Source organism: Amblyomma maculatum, chromosome 6 (assembly GCF_055883805.1).
Source record: "Amblyomma maculatum isolate TAMU_Amacu chromosome 6, ASM5588380v1, whole genome shotgun sequence".
NCBI lineage: Eukaryota > Metazoa > Arthropoda > Arachnida > Ixodida > Ixodidae > Amblyomma > Amblyomma maculatum.
In genome coordinates this window covers 33331569-33345812 of record NC_139349.1, presented here as the reverse complement: position 1 = coordinate 33345812, position 14244 = coordinate 33331569, and the positions used below count along the sequence as shown (strand labels likewise).

At 46.0% G+C, this 14244-nt stretch overlaps 1 protein-coding gene and 1 pseudogene across 3 annotated transcripts in view; both read left to right on the top strand.

Annotated features, from left to right (window-relative positions):
• LOC146185437 (carnitine O-palmitoyltransferase 1, liver isoform-like) overlaps nt 1–12867 on the top strand; it is a 114101-nt gene extending 101234 nt beyond the window's left edge. For all 3 annotated transcript variants that reach the window (XM_084606382.1, XM_084606383.1, XM_084606381.1), the window contains 2 exons: nt 138–254; nt 11277–12867. In XM_084606382.1, the coding sequence (XP_084462508.1) occupies nt 138–254; nt 11277–11465 (306 nt within the window). In that variant the 3' untranslated portion in view covers nt 11466–12867. The remainder of the gene's footprint in view (nt 1–137; nt 255–11276) is intronic.
• On the top strand, nt 1132–4219 carry LOC146185438 (uncharacterized; annotated as a pseudogene).
• Nucleotides 12868–14244: the final 1377 nt, after the last annotated feature.

The following is a 14244-nucleotide window of genomic DNA, read 5'->3' as shown; positions in this document are numbered from 1 at the left end:
CACAATTTTGTGTGGAAGCCCTTCTGAAGTATTTCCTTAGCATCATAAGAAAACGTTAGTTGCATAATGTGGTTGTGTACTTTTTTTCTTCATTCAAATGGTTGAAATAAAAATGGATTATTTTATGCTTGTTACAGGAGAGCGAATTTCTGACCAACGTGCTCATGCGCCCCTGGACCTTGTCCACCAGCCAGACACCTCACACGCAGCTGGACTATTCTCCTGATGCAGACCTTGAGGTGTTCAGGAATAAGGTAAGCGCTGACTGCTCGTACCGGTTAAGGGGGGACACTGGTCATAAAGCCATTTTCTTTAATTTTTGAACTAAAGTGATGAAACTTGGCACACGTGTGCAGTTCCTGGTGCTGATTCCAAAAATATAATTAGTTTTTCTCTGAACCAATTAGGCGTTAAGATAATTAAGGGGGGACGCGGCCTTCGAAAGCCAAAAAATCGCGAAAAAATCGCGTTTTGGAAAATCACGTATTTGGGTAGAACGTGTTATAAACTATCTTTCCTGTAATTATCAGCGCGTAATTCATCGTAAAAGTGCTTCAAATTACATATATAACACGCCGCGGCAGCTCCTGCGCAGCGAGCGAGAGCTGAAAACAACTGTATTTCGCGCGAGCGCCATTTCCCAGTCGCTGAAGCGAGCGCCGCCATCTTGGCCTTGTTTTGTTTGTGAATTCTTGCGCTTTTTTTTCCCGGCACCACCGGCAGTGGAGGCGGCGCGGTATAGGCGTGGCTTGCTTGTGTATGGAAGGCTCGCGAGACCTTTCGAATTGCCCGCGGCTCAAAAGCGCAGCTGCGATTGGACAAGGCTTGCGCGCGGGAGGTCGCGCATCTACTATTGGCTGTGCGTGTGCGGTCACGTGGTCACCTCCGGTGCTGCCAGGCTTGTCGTCTGCCGCGGCTTCATCGTCGCGGACGTCTTTGTGTTTCGTTTTTGCCTTTCGCCATTTTTGCTATCGTTCATCGTTCTTTGTCGTGGAGTCCTAGCTTTTACGATCCGTCGCTACGTCTTCTGCTTGAACAGTTGCGGGCTGCCGGGCAGAGGATCAACGCTGCTGTCGATACCGAGGCCGGTTTTGTTGCGCAAGTCGTGCACATTGCACATGGTCAGTAGTCATGGGTCGCACGTTTCCAAAGAAACGCAAGGCTGAGACTGCGTTCGGAAAGCGAAAGCGCCGACCCCCTACTGCACGGAAGTCACGGAAGTCACTGAAAGTGATCGCCGAGGAGCCGGACTCGTCGAATAGTGGTATGCGGGCGCCGGCATCGGACGCCAGCGTGCCGTACGGTGCCTCATCAAGTCAGCCGCCAAGCAGTGACAGCGATGTCGCCCTGGATCCTGGGACATTGACAAGCTACGGCAGTTTACCGGACAATGCAACGGAGTTGCGACGCAGGTCAGATTTATCAGAAGAGGACTGTTTTCTTGATGCTAGTGCTCAGCGTGAGGCTCTTCGACGCGACACTCAAGCCATTTCGGAAGTGACAAACGGCGCGTCAGCGGATGCCTTCAATCAGCGCAGCTGTGCCGACGTTCCATGCGGTGGTCGTCGTACCATTCTAGAACACCGAGAGCCAAGTTTTGTGCCCGCGGAAACAGCGCAAGCGCGCGCAACCACTGTTCGCGAGTCGCTCGGTGCGATGTCGGCAACTGAGCGGAAGTTCACGCTAACCGCGCTGCCGGAATCCGATACAACGCCGGCATCAGAAGATGAGTTCGTAGTAATTCAAATGGGCGCTCTAAATTCGCTGATTAGGGATGCCCTCTGCCCGATTTGTCGGAAGCCAAGCCTAGCAGTAGACCGGGACACCAGACTTGGACTTGCTGTGAAAATGGTGCTAAAGTGTTCTTGCGGTGTTATCAGTTCTCAGTGGTCCTCGCAAAGAAAGCAAGGTGCGAGGGTTTTCGACGTAAACCTCAGATCGATGCAAGCAATCAGGAGCATTGGCAAAGGGCCCACTTCTCTGAATGACTTCTGGGCAGTGATGAATGTATCACACCGAGGACTGCACCAGAAGACATACCAAAAGCATTTGAAGAAAGTGCTCAAGCCAGCTGCTGAAGTGGCTGCACAAACAGTTTTTGCAGGTGCTGTAAAAGCTGTCAAGAATGTATATGAAGAAATGGAAGTCAACTTCACTAAGAACATTACAGTTGTATACGATGGCACGTGGCTGACGCGTGGGCACAGCTCGCACATTGGTGTAGGCTGTGTAATAGAATTTTACACGGGACTTGTGCTTGACTGTACAGTTTTATCAAACTTCTGCCTTGGGTGTGAAATAGGGCCACCTGAAAATGACCCTGCATTCCATGAATGGAAGAAGACTCACCAGTGCCAAAAAAACATCACTGTCAGCGCAGGACGAATGGAAGTTGAAGCCGCACTGCAGCTTTTTGGGCGCTCCCTTGACAGAAACGACCTCAGTTATACAAATGTAATCTGTGATGGAGACAGCCGCACCTACTTGGCCTTGTGCAATGAACAAAGGTTTCATACCTCTCACAAAGGAGGACTGTGTGAACCACGTTCAAAAAAGGATAGGCACAGCACTCCGCTCTCTTGTGAGCAAAGCCAAGAAGGGAGAGGCACTCGGTGGGAAAGGTGGCTTGACACAGGAGCTGATAAAGAGACTGACTACTTATTATGGCCTAGCCCTGAGAAGCAGTACAAATGTGGAAGAAATGCAGAGGGCAGCGATGGCAACACTACATCACATCGCATCCACAGATGCTGAGCCCCATCACGATCTGTGCCCACCTGGTGCCCACAGCTGGTGCAGGCACCGTGCAGCTGAGGCAGAAGGCAAGCCACAACCTCCACACAAGTATACAGTATTTCAAGCAGAGTTGTGCAAGCGCTGCTACCAGTCTACCAACGTTTGTCCGACCCTCATTTACTGGCTCGGTGTAGTGGCAAAAAGACACAGAACACTGCTGAAAGTCTTCATTCAGTGATTTGGACATTGATATCAAAGCAGCAGCATGCCTCCCTCTTCACTGTAGAAGCAGCAGTATACGAGGCAGTTGCTAGGTACAATGCAGGCAACTTGCGAGCCTATACCGAGCTTTGCACTACACTGGGCGTAAAACCTGGTGCCCTTGCCCTTCGGAGGGCTGCGGAAAAAGACCAACAGCGAGCCAAAAAAATCATCTCGTGTGCATGAACTCAAAGGGCAGAGACCCAAAAAGTCACGTGTAACCAAAGACAGTGAAAACTACAGTCCTGGTTCTTTTTGAGAGTCGTGAACTGCTCCGAAAACTTTGAGAGCCGTTTTCTCAAAAGTGTGTTTTGGGCATTCTGTTTTGTCTGTGGAGAGGGTAGCGTGGGAATGCCTGGACCAGTTTTGATTTTGTTTGTTTTTATGTATTCCCTGAAGTGTGCTTGAGGGTATGACAGTCTTCAATATCTGGTTGAGGGCTTAGTTTTTTTTTCTACAGCTAATTTTTGAATGACAAGTTCTGCCACAATTAGTAAAGATGAACATGATGTTCTGTGTAAAAAAAAATAAAGGGTTTAAAAAAATTTTGGAACTGTTGTACCCTGTAAGGCTCTTTTAAGCAAAGATTAAAACTGAAGGCAGCTCCCTGGCATGTTGCATTACAGTGCCAGGTTTTCCACCAGCGGCACACATGCAACATTTTGTAACTTGAAAACTATTCAAGGTATCATAATGAAACTCCATATTTCTTTATTTAAGGCACTTTTGAGTGTGGCTACCAAATTTCATTGCTCTAGGTCAAAGAACAAAAAAGTTAGCTCTGATCGCCACCTCCCCCCTTAAGAACAATGGTGCACTTGCTGTGAAAACAATAGGAAAAAAAACCACTTCACAAAAACTTCTTATTAGCATATAGCTATATACTAGAATGAATAAGGAACACAATGTTGCAAGCAGATTTTTGATTTAATGATTATTTTTCATTTTATTGCACATTGAAGTTTAGTAGTCATAACATGGAAACACAGTGGTCACAAAAAGTGCCATTTTAAAAAATTTTAAAGCAATAATTAAGAAATCTGCTTGCAACATTGTGTGCTGCACATATTTGGCTTAATGCTGAAACAAAAATCATTGCTGTATCTGCAATGGGTGTTGAGATATCGCATTCACCAACTTGACAGGAGACCAAAATTCACATCTTGAGAAAATGAGAAAAACAAACGGAAGTCATTTTTAATCACTAAAAGTAAAAAATATGTACATGTCAACCACCAGACATTGTTAATATGCCCCAGGGGCATAGTCATTTTGAGCACTACCACCTTTGTGGCGCTTTTTCAGAGCACGCTGCAAATTTTCTGCCGATGCGCGCTTGCTTGTAGATGCAACGGACCGAAGCTTGTCCTTTTCTACCATACGCCGCACACTTCTCTGGCCAGGATTCAAACACAGCTCGTTCAAAATTCCTACCGAGGTCCTTTGGTACCCTATATTAAACTTCAAGACTGCTTCTGCAACTGCGGCCTCAACACTGAAGAGGGATGCGTGCCTTTCTTTTGGTGCCAGTGCCGATATGAGAGAGTGCAGGCTCTCATTATTATTTTGGGTTTTTCCCCTTGCACATCGCTCAAGGAGCTTCTTGTCAGAGAGGCGCTCATAAATTGGTCGCAATGCCTTGCATACATGACTAGGAAGGCTGTAGCGGTGCCTTGGGGCTGGCTCTCCTTTGGCACTGGCAGCATTTTGCCGGCACCAGGAACTTGAACCTGTTGGGCAAAGGCTGTGATCCGACTCCTGATCATTTGATGTCACATGATAATAGGTAGCCATCACCGCTTTTGCCATTTCTTCTATGTTGCCACTGTGGGACTTGAGTGCCCAGCCATAGTAAGAACTTAGCTTGTTGACTAGATCACCAGTTAGTCTGCCTTTACCACCAAGTGGTTCCGAGCCTGACCCTTTTTGTTTTGACAGCAGATTGCGGAGAGCTGTCCCCATCCGCTTTTGAACATGGTTAATGCAATCTTCTTTGGTGACCTCAACGTAGCCATACACTTGGTCATCTTTCAGGGCGAGGAAGGACCTGCTGTCGCCGTCTGACAGCACCGTTGTATATCTGAGGTTGTGCTTCTGGAGCGATCTTCTAAATAGGATTAGGGCTGCTTCTACTTCCATCTCACCAGCCTTTTTATCAGTATTTTTCTGGCAGACGTGGCTTGCTCTCCATTCTTGGTACGTGGGGTCGTCCACTTTCGGTCCCCGCTCACAACCTGCGCAAAAATTGCTCAGGACAACGTAGTCTAGGACAAGCCCCGTAAAAAGCTCGATGACAGTGCCGACTCCGATGTGGGAAGAATGCCCACGAGTCATCCAAGTCCCATCGTAGGACACGGCTACGTTGCCAGGATTGTCAACGTTCAGTTCATCGTACAGCTTCCGGACTGACTCCGCGCATTCAACGGTCACTTTCTCGGCTGCACGCGTCACGGCAGGCGTCAGCTTTTCTTTTACGTAGCTCTGCCACGTTTTCGTGTGCAGTTCACGATGGGAAATATTAATCGCGGCAAAGATGTCGTTGAATGCAGTCCGCCGGTTGCCGGTACTTTGCATCGCGCGCGCAGCCAGAATGTTCACAGCGAAAGGATTTACACTTTGCTTTCCGTCCACACGCGGCGAACTCCACGCCGATGCCTTGTCGCCGCAGTTGACACATGTCAAGAAAAGCTTGACAGCGAGGCCGTATTCGCGATCACCTCGGCCGATTTTAACACTCCCTCCACACGTTTTACACTTTGCACCGTCAAGAAGGCTGTTGATCGACTCGATGCAAATCACTGTGAAGCTCGTCTCATCAAGCGGGCAGATCGCGGCATCGCTGGCGGCAAAGTCTGTCTTACGTTTCGTTGCTGGCGTTGAATCCAACTCCCGCAGTTTGGCGTCGGCTTTTCTCTTTTCACTTGCCAGATCGGAAGGCGTCAGAAGCGTTGTATCGTGACGAACGCGGCTGACGACGTCTGAAGTGTGCTCGCTTGACGGGCCCGCTAGGCCTAGCTGATCCGTAGGTTCGTAGACACGGTCACTGGACGCAGGAATCTGCTCGTTTTCGGCGTCTCGCAACACCAAGCATTGCCGATCGACAACTTTTTCCTTTTTTTGCCGTATTTATGACGCATCGCAAACTTTCTCGTTGGCGTAGACATCGCTGCGAGATCTCCGAGGCGTTCGAGGCTGACCGCACTAGGCAAGATGGCGTCTAAGGGCACGGCTCCGACTGCCCTGACGCGCGCAGCAGACGACGCGAGACGCGAACGGCCAATCACAGGGTCCCTTTTTGTCACATGCACCGTAGCAACGAATAGGAACGTGTGCTGTGGCTTTTCTTTTCTTTGTTTGTATCGAACCAATGAGCGAAACGACACGCAGGAGCGCAAAATTTGAAGGCGAAAAGCCACTCTTTCGAAAGAGACCAAGATCGCCGTGAGCGCGGCCGTGGAACGGAAGCTATACTTTTTTGAAAATGCGCTATTTTAGTGAAAACATCAGCTTGAAATGAGCCAGCCGACTTGTTATAAATTGATATTACGCCTCAAATATTGACACGAGAGGTGAGAAACTTGGTGGAATCAGAGAATAATAGTTGTAGATTCTAATACTTCAGTTTTCTAAAAATTGATTTTTGGGCAATTTTTCCGCCTTCAAGACCCGTGTCCCCCCTTAATTAGTGTCTAGGTTGTGAAACAGTACACGTCTAAATATGGAATAATTTTTGGATTATCCCAGCCAGAGACACAGAATTCAGAGAGCTTATGTGTCCCCAAAAAGGTAAAGCGGGTGCTGTTCTCAGATCTCTTTGCATCTGTTGGCGTTCCAGTCATTGCCATTCATTGCCATTAGGTCTTACCTGCATTTGGTGTGGTACTATTCATAGTCATTGACGCATCAGGTGTACTTACCCCCCGAGGTCTGCAGGCATTCTGTTCTGAATTTCCCGGTATAACTGTGAGAATTTTCAGAACTTTTTGAAATTGAGAAAACGTGCCTTGAAGACTGCATAACTGTGCTAATTCAAAGGTACCGGGGATCGGGCCAGTTCTTGCTTGCACTGTGTCAAAAAGCTTGCTCAATACTCAGTCCTTGACATGGGGCATTAATCATTACTAGACATTGTTCAGCATCATTCACTTAGTGCCGTATTATCTCACAATGAGCAGAGTTTTTATTGGAGAGAAATAAGTCTTGCAAAAGAATGAAGGTAAATTGTAACATAGTGTGTAGGATTTTTGTACTTCCATTTCTTTTTTTATCAGTACATGAAACTTCCTACTGCCTGATATTTACGTAAAAAATTGGGGGGGTTTAAGAATGGCTTCAGCCTAGTGATACAAGCGAAAGCTGTTTTGAGCATGATTATGCATGATTTGATGGTTTCAGTTAGGGGGACAGTAACTTCATCTTGAGAGTAGCTGCGATTGACCCTATAACACCACCTTTTCAATTGCGACTTCTTTTGTTTTGCAGCGAAAGCTACACTAGGCTCGTTAGCAGTGCACTTCGGGTAAGCGTCGCTAGTCACTTCATCGCAAGCGCCATAACTATTGCAACTGGTTGCTGCAAGCCACAGAAGAAGGGAAGAGAGAAGAGGGAGCCGAAGAAGGCGGTCAAATGGAGCAAGAAGATTCGGAAGACTCCAAGAAGGGGCGCCGAATGGCTATTCACAACATACGGTTTGCAGCCAGTGCATTGGTGACGAGAACGGTCAAGTCGGACTTTGTGAACAATCTGTTTGGTTGCTTTCGCTATGCATATACAGGCTTAACAGAGTTGAGCTGCCTTCAGTTTGTTTCATATTTCTTCCTTAAGCTAGGATTTAGGGAAAGGAAGGCGCAGTATACAGTCAAACCTCAATATAACGAACATGCATATAACTAAATATTGAATATATCAAACTCTTCCAAAATATTTTTGTCAAACGTGCATTTTTAACTTCCTATAGTGAATGCGGTTCGGCATAAAACAGATATAATGAACTTCGTGATGCCAAGCCTTACCTCATTTTAACAGCAGGTGGCAGGCTTCGTTGCACTACAAGTGTGTTGTGCAGCGCAGCAAACGTTCAGGACTACCTCGCAGGTGCTGACAGCGCCACAGATGCCACGTCGGCATTGAGAGTTGACAGCCAAAGAAATCGTTCGCATCTCACAACCGCTGACAGTGCCACATTAGCGGCGGTGGCAGCGGCGTGATCGAATCTTGTGTTTGCTTTTTATTGTTAGCAGTGGCGTGGCTGTCATAGCGTTCTGTGGAGGCTTCATCAGTGGTCGTGTCGAGTGTAGTGAGCAGGTTAGCGTAGTTCTGTGATGGCGGTGAACATGAAAAAAAGAGCAGCACTGACGTTAAAGGCCAAGCTCGAGATAATTCAACGTGTGGAGAGCGGGGAAAAGAAGTGCATTGCGCTCTTGCAGACTTATTTGGCATCCCAAGTAGCACTTTGAGTACCATTCTGAAGAACAAAGCTGTCATCAAGGCGCAAGCACAAGAGACCATGTGGACAAGAACACAGCTTTTTCGACCTCCTGCGTTCAGAGACGTGGAGAAGGCGCTCTACAAATGGTTTTTGGATAGCTCAAGACATACCGTTGTCGGGACAGATTCTTCAACAAAAAGCGAAAGACTTTGCCTGTATCTTCGTTGCCGAAAACTTCGTTGCCAGCTCCGGATGGCTGCAAAGGTTCAAGGCGCGCTATAGCATTGTAGGCAAAACAATCTCTGGTGAAAGTGAGACGGCTAACTGCGAGAGCATCAGTAAGTGGTTAGAAGAGGAAAGTGGCTGCAAATCCTTGCAAAATATCAGCCCAAGGACATCTTTAATGCAGACGAAACGGGCCTATTTGGCAGATACTACCCAGGTATACCCTTGACGTGCGTGGAGAGCCATGTCATGGCAGGAAGCAAGCAAAGGCCCGGATCACTGTTTTGCTCGCCGTCAACATGGAAGGCACTGCGAAGTTGCAATCCTTCATGATCAGGAGATTTAAAACTCCGAGATGCATGAAAGGGGGCCGCATACTCCCCATAAAGTATGTATGCTTCCAACAAGAAATGTTGGATGACGGGTAAACTTTTCGCGAAGTGGCTGCATGCTTGGGACTGCGAGCTTGTATGTGATAGTTGCAAAGTGTGCATCCTTGTTGATAACTGTACCGCGCACAACACAGATGTCGCACTCAATAACATTGAAGCTCGCTTTCTTCCGCCTAACTCTACAGCCAAGCTGCAGCCTTCAGGTCAGGGTGTCATCAGGGCCTTAAAGGCAATTTACAAGAAAAGACTGATTGACACTCTTCTCGTGAAGCTTCGTATGAAGCAGGACTTGAAGATCGACTTGCTGGGAGCAATCCAGATGCTTAAAGCAGCATGGGACAGCGTGAGAGGCGAAACAATTGTCAACTGCTTTCGGCATGCAGGTTTTGTTCCAGCAGAGGCCTGTGCATCAAGTGACCATGCTAACGATCCCGACAAAGCAGAAGCAGAGCTCTGCGAGCTTGATAAGGCCTGGAACGATTTTTCACATCTTGTTGCTGTGCCTTCTTTGATTGAATTTTGCTACTCTTGCATGTATTTTCTACGAAATTTTATATTACAAATTATGGATTTGCACGAAAACCCCGTTATTACGTAGTTGGCGGAGACGCGGGAAAAGTACGCACTATCCAGTAGTGCACTTTAACCGACCAGTACAAATTTGACATCATTCGCACTCCGAAATAAGAAAAATTCAGGCACAGTAAATTTTTTATTAGTTCATGTACGTATGTGCATTTTATTGGTATGTTACCGATCAGAAATCAGTCATTTTCAGTTGGCGTCGTGGTTGTCGTGTGGCGACAACAGCAGTCTCAAAAATGCCGAGACTGGGAGTAAGCAAGTTTCATGCACGCTAGTGCACTCTTCGTAGTTCTGTTTTCAGTAGAATGAGTAATGATTAACATTTCATTATCTGTCAGTATGCGACACTTCAGTTGAGTAGGCTTCAGCATAGTACCAACCGTTCGCGCACACACTAACACAGCAACTGCTTTGTGCTCCACACAGCACCAGCTCCAAACAGAAGACGGCCCCACAAAATGCGCGTTATCTGCCCGCAACTTACCCACAACGTAAAACACCCACAGGCCCGCAGTGAGAGGTCACGAGCGAGCTGCACAACTGTGCGCGAGCAGTATGATGGCGATGGTTACCGCGATAGGGCTGGCGACAATACTACTCAACGATTCGTTCACGTCAGCTTAGCAGACGCTTCCTGGGCTGCCTATTGACATGGACATCGCTGCATTTGTCGAAGCATGGCCAAAATGGCCCAATGTCGTATCGCCTGCAGTCCGCACGTGATAATGCTCTCCAGAAAGGCGGAAAAAGTTTCATGTCGCAGCACAGCCAGCAAAACTGTGGCGGCAGGTACGCATTAAGCGGTAGGCGCTTCGTGAGCCACTATGTCTTAAGCGGTCAGCCAATACATGGGTTTCAATGGTGGCTAAGCCGGGGAATTCTCGCAGCTATGTTTTAGCCGCAACTACTTAGTGTGCAGGTACATATTAACGAGGTTTTACTGTAGTGAACTATTTTTCGATTTTTTTAACATGGTTTTCATTATAACAAGGTTTCAGTGTACATACTTTTGGCTGGACAACACAGAATGGTGGACACCAACACTAGATCAGGTCAAAGTCACACCATCATTTTGAATGTCAAGAGACTGAACAGGTTGACCTTGGCTGATAATATGCCGTACTGACGCTTTCACTTCAAGATTAGTGAGACTATGCCTATATATATTTTTTTTTACTCGACATCCTATAACAGATGCTTCGAGGAGAACTGCTAGTTAGCATTATTTCTCTGTTTTCTGACTTCTATGAACACTGGTACAACTGGGCCCTTGAAGCCATATTCACATTTTAAAGACTGTCTTTAAAAATTAGTGGTGGCCTTATTTGAAACAACTGGTTTTATACTTCTGAAAACTTCGTATTTGTCAGGATTGATGTTGGTGGCATAAAAATTTTCGTTCTAATTGTAGTGAATCTTTGCCTTTCTTCAAAAAACTGTACTATTTTCTAAGATGTTCCAGGAGCTCTCCCTGTGTCTTAGTAGCTGTTGCTTTTATGTTGGCCAGGTAGAAACACGTGAAAATGAATAGTGTTGTATTTTGCTCACCTCAAAGAATGCGTTATATTTTTAAATCTAGCTTTCTGTGCTCTCCGACTTTCATGATTACTTTTAAAATGTATGGGCTGTTTTCAAACTGTACCACGCAGATTTCTCCTGGAGGCGGGTTTGGGCCAGTCTCCGACGATGGCTACGGAGTGTCTTACATCTTTCCAAACAACTCCAAGATCTTCTTCCACGTCTCATCAAAGAAATCTTGTCCAAGCACAAACTCTGAAAGGTTTGTGAGGGCACTAGAAGAAAGCATGGATGAAATGAAGGCTTTGTTCGGGTTCTAAAGAAAGAACAAAACACAACCAAAGGGCACCGAGGTGATGTGCGCCTAATGTGACCAAAACAGAGAGAGAGGCCTCTGCGCTGGCCATGATATCGTTTCCATGGATTGAGGACAATTTGCGTTCCTCTCGCTGTTGTCGTACACTGTGCAGTCATCAAGGCGCCCTCAAGGTTTTCTGCGTGTCTTCTACTGTGACTTCTCACAACACAGATCAAGCTCCAGGACATTTATATAATACTTTAAGGGCTGTGCGTACTGTTGCATATGCAGTGGTGGTGTGTTTGTGCTTGTGTGTCAGTATTAATACAGTAATGATAAACTGTATTTTAAGGTTTTAAATTTACCATGCCCTACAGTGTTTTTTTGAAAGTGGGCTGCAGGTGTTGGAATTTTTTATTTTTAACTATTAGCACTCCTTTATCAACATTCATGTTAGATATGACTTGTGATGGCATTTGGTTCCAAGCAGTGCCTCTAGAAAATTCCGTTTCTGTGAGCTACCTTTGGCTCATTTTGGTGGTTGTTGTCTGGTGAGTGATTAGCTTTATTTCCAACCATGGTGCTTTGTCTCTCAGCGCTACTTAGTCCTTGTCGAAATGGAGGATGGTCCCTTCTTGAGCAGCTGTGTGTGCCATGACAAAGGCTGAGATTTTAATTGCCCACAGTTGCAGATGTTTTGTGCAATATGGAAACCTCCCCCTGTCTTTCCCACTGGACATTAGTTCATAGTGAAGCGAGCTCACCCAGTATTTGTGTGGGAAAAAGAAAAAGAATTGCCTCGCTACTTTTGAAACGGGCTTACTACAATGCAATGCAAATATCTGTTTTGGATCACCTAAATTGCTGCAAGCCGAGTGTTGGCTGCTTTTAACCTTTGCATCACATTTTAATCTTAAATATAGGGCAGTCAAGATATATTTTTATACTCTTACAAGTATTTTAATGTCAAGGTTTGTCTTTTCTACCCTGAACAGGTGCTGTTGACTAGTTTTGTACTGTTGTGATTTTTTATGTGATTATTACAGATGAAGTGTGTGTATGCACAGTCATGGTGTGCATTTTTATACTGATGATGGTTGTTTCTAGTGTCAGAAAGTATAGTGTTTCCTGAAAGGTAGTGTTGCTCATATTTTAGAAGTCTTTGTGATGGACTTCTGAACATCTCGCATGGTTGCTGACCTGCAAGGTGGAATACCAAGCCAAAGTGCTGTCTTTTAATAACATATTTTTCTTACTGTTCTAGGCAGGTTGATCTTAATGACATCGTCATTTTTATACTTGCGCATTGTACCTTTTGTCATGTCTGGAGCCATTTCGTATGAGAGTGTATAAAGGTCTACTCAAGTGATCGTCTGTGGTTAAAGGTGCATTGGTGATTACTACAATAAAACATCTCATGTGAATATGCATTGTTATGGCTTTTGTTTGTGGCATATTGGCAATGATGCAAGCAGCGCATAAAAAAGGCAACGTAAGAGGGTTCTAGCACAGCTTTCGCCCTCGCTCTTGATCACGTTCTACGTGACGCTGGCGGTAACAAAGGACGTTCCACATTAGCCACTATGGTTGAGGGTGGCGCTGGTGAACGCTCTCTAGGTTCGTATACAGACAGCATAAATACCCAAGCAAGTAGCAGGGAGGACAGCGGCCGATGTAGCTCAGTTGAAAGAGCACCGGACGCGATATTCGGAGGTCGTGGGTTCGGTTCCCACCATCGACATGTTGTTTTTCTTCTACTTTGTGTTTATCTTTCCCCTAAACAGATTACATTACTAATTTCTGTGATTATCCAAGTAAACATTAAAAAAAAAAAGACAAAGTACCATCCCCAACGCTTTTCTTGGCCTTGCAGGCTGTTGGCTTCTTTCCTTCATGTATTATAACGAGCACCCTCATTTCCCCTCATATGCAGGGTGTTTCAGGGAAAAGTTTGCTTTTAACGGAAGTGGGTTCAAAGCAAAAGAAGAAAATATTTTTGCTCTGCTGCGACAGGCACAATATGCCGTAAAACCTCTAATGATCCAGCTAATGAACTATAACTCAGAAATAAATTCATTGCATTTGGGTGGTTAGTTCCTGCAGAAAGTTAGAATATGTGAAGAAGGCGATGCCATATCAAGTTTTTGAAGTGGAGAAAAACTCAATTTCTGGAGCTCTGCAGTGCGAGGAAATCATTCCATACGAAACCAAAATTGAGAGCAAGAGATTTGCAGGTGACTCATATGTAACGACAAGTTGTACCATAAGCACTGATCATGAAACGCGGCGATGCGGGGAAGTGATAGCATGCTATAAGCTGTGATTGGGCGTGACCTCACATATGCCGTAATGTCACCAAACTGCAAGTGACATGCCCAGCGTTATTATCGCTCTATTGCAGCAACAGGAGGTCGTCATAGGTTCAGAGTAGAAGGTGGACGAAAAAAATATAAATCCCTCCTTCACTATCTCTTCAGAAGTATATATAACAATATTTTCTGTAGCAGTGAGATGTACTTTTATAATTTTAGTTCAGTATTTGCATTCCAAATATTTCGCCTCAGCAAGGCAAGCGGCAAGAGAGTGCCGTAGCAGACCACGCAGGGCTGACTCCACCTGTCGCACGCAGCGCCACTACCGGTCTGAGAGAGATATTGTGCTGTCCCATTGAGATCGGCCGTGGCAGCACATATGTGTCTCCAATCCTCACCGGTCATCAAAGAAGCTCTCCGCGGAGCGTGTTGGCCATGCTGTGACGCATATAGGTTCATACTCCTTATTCACCTATCCGGCTAACCGAT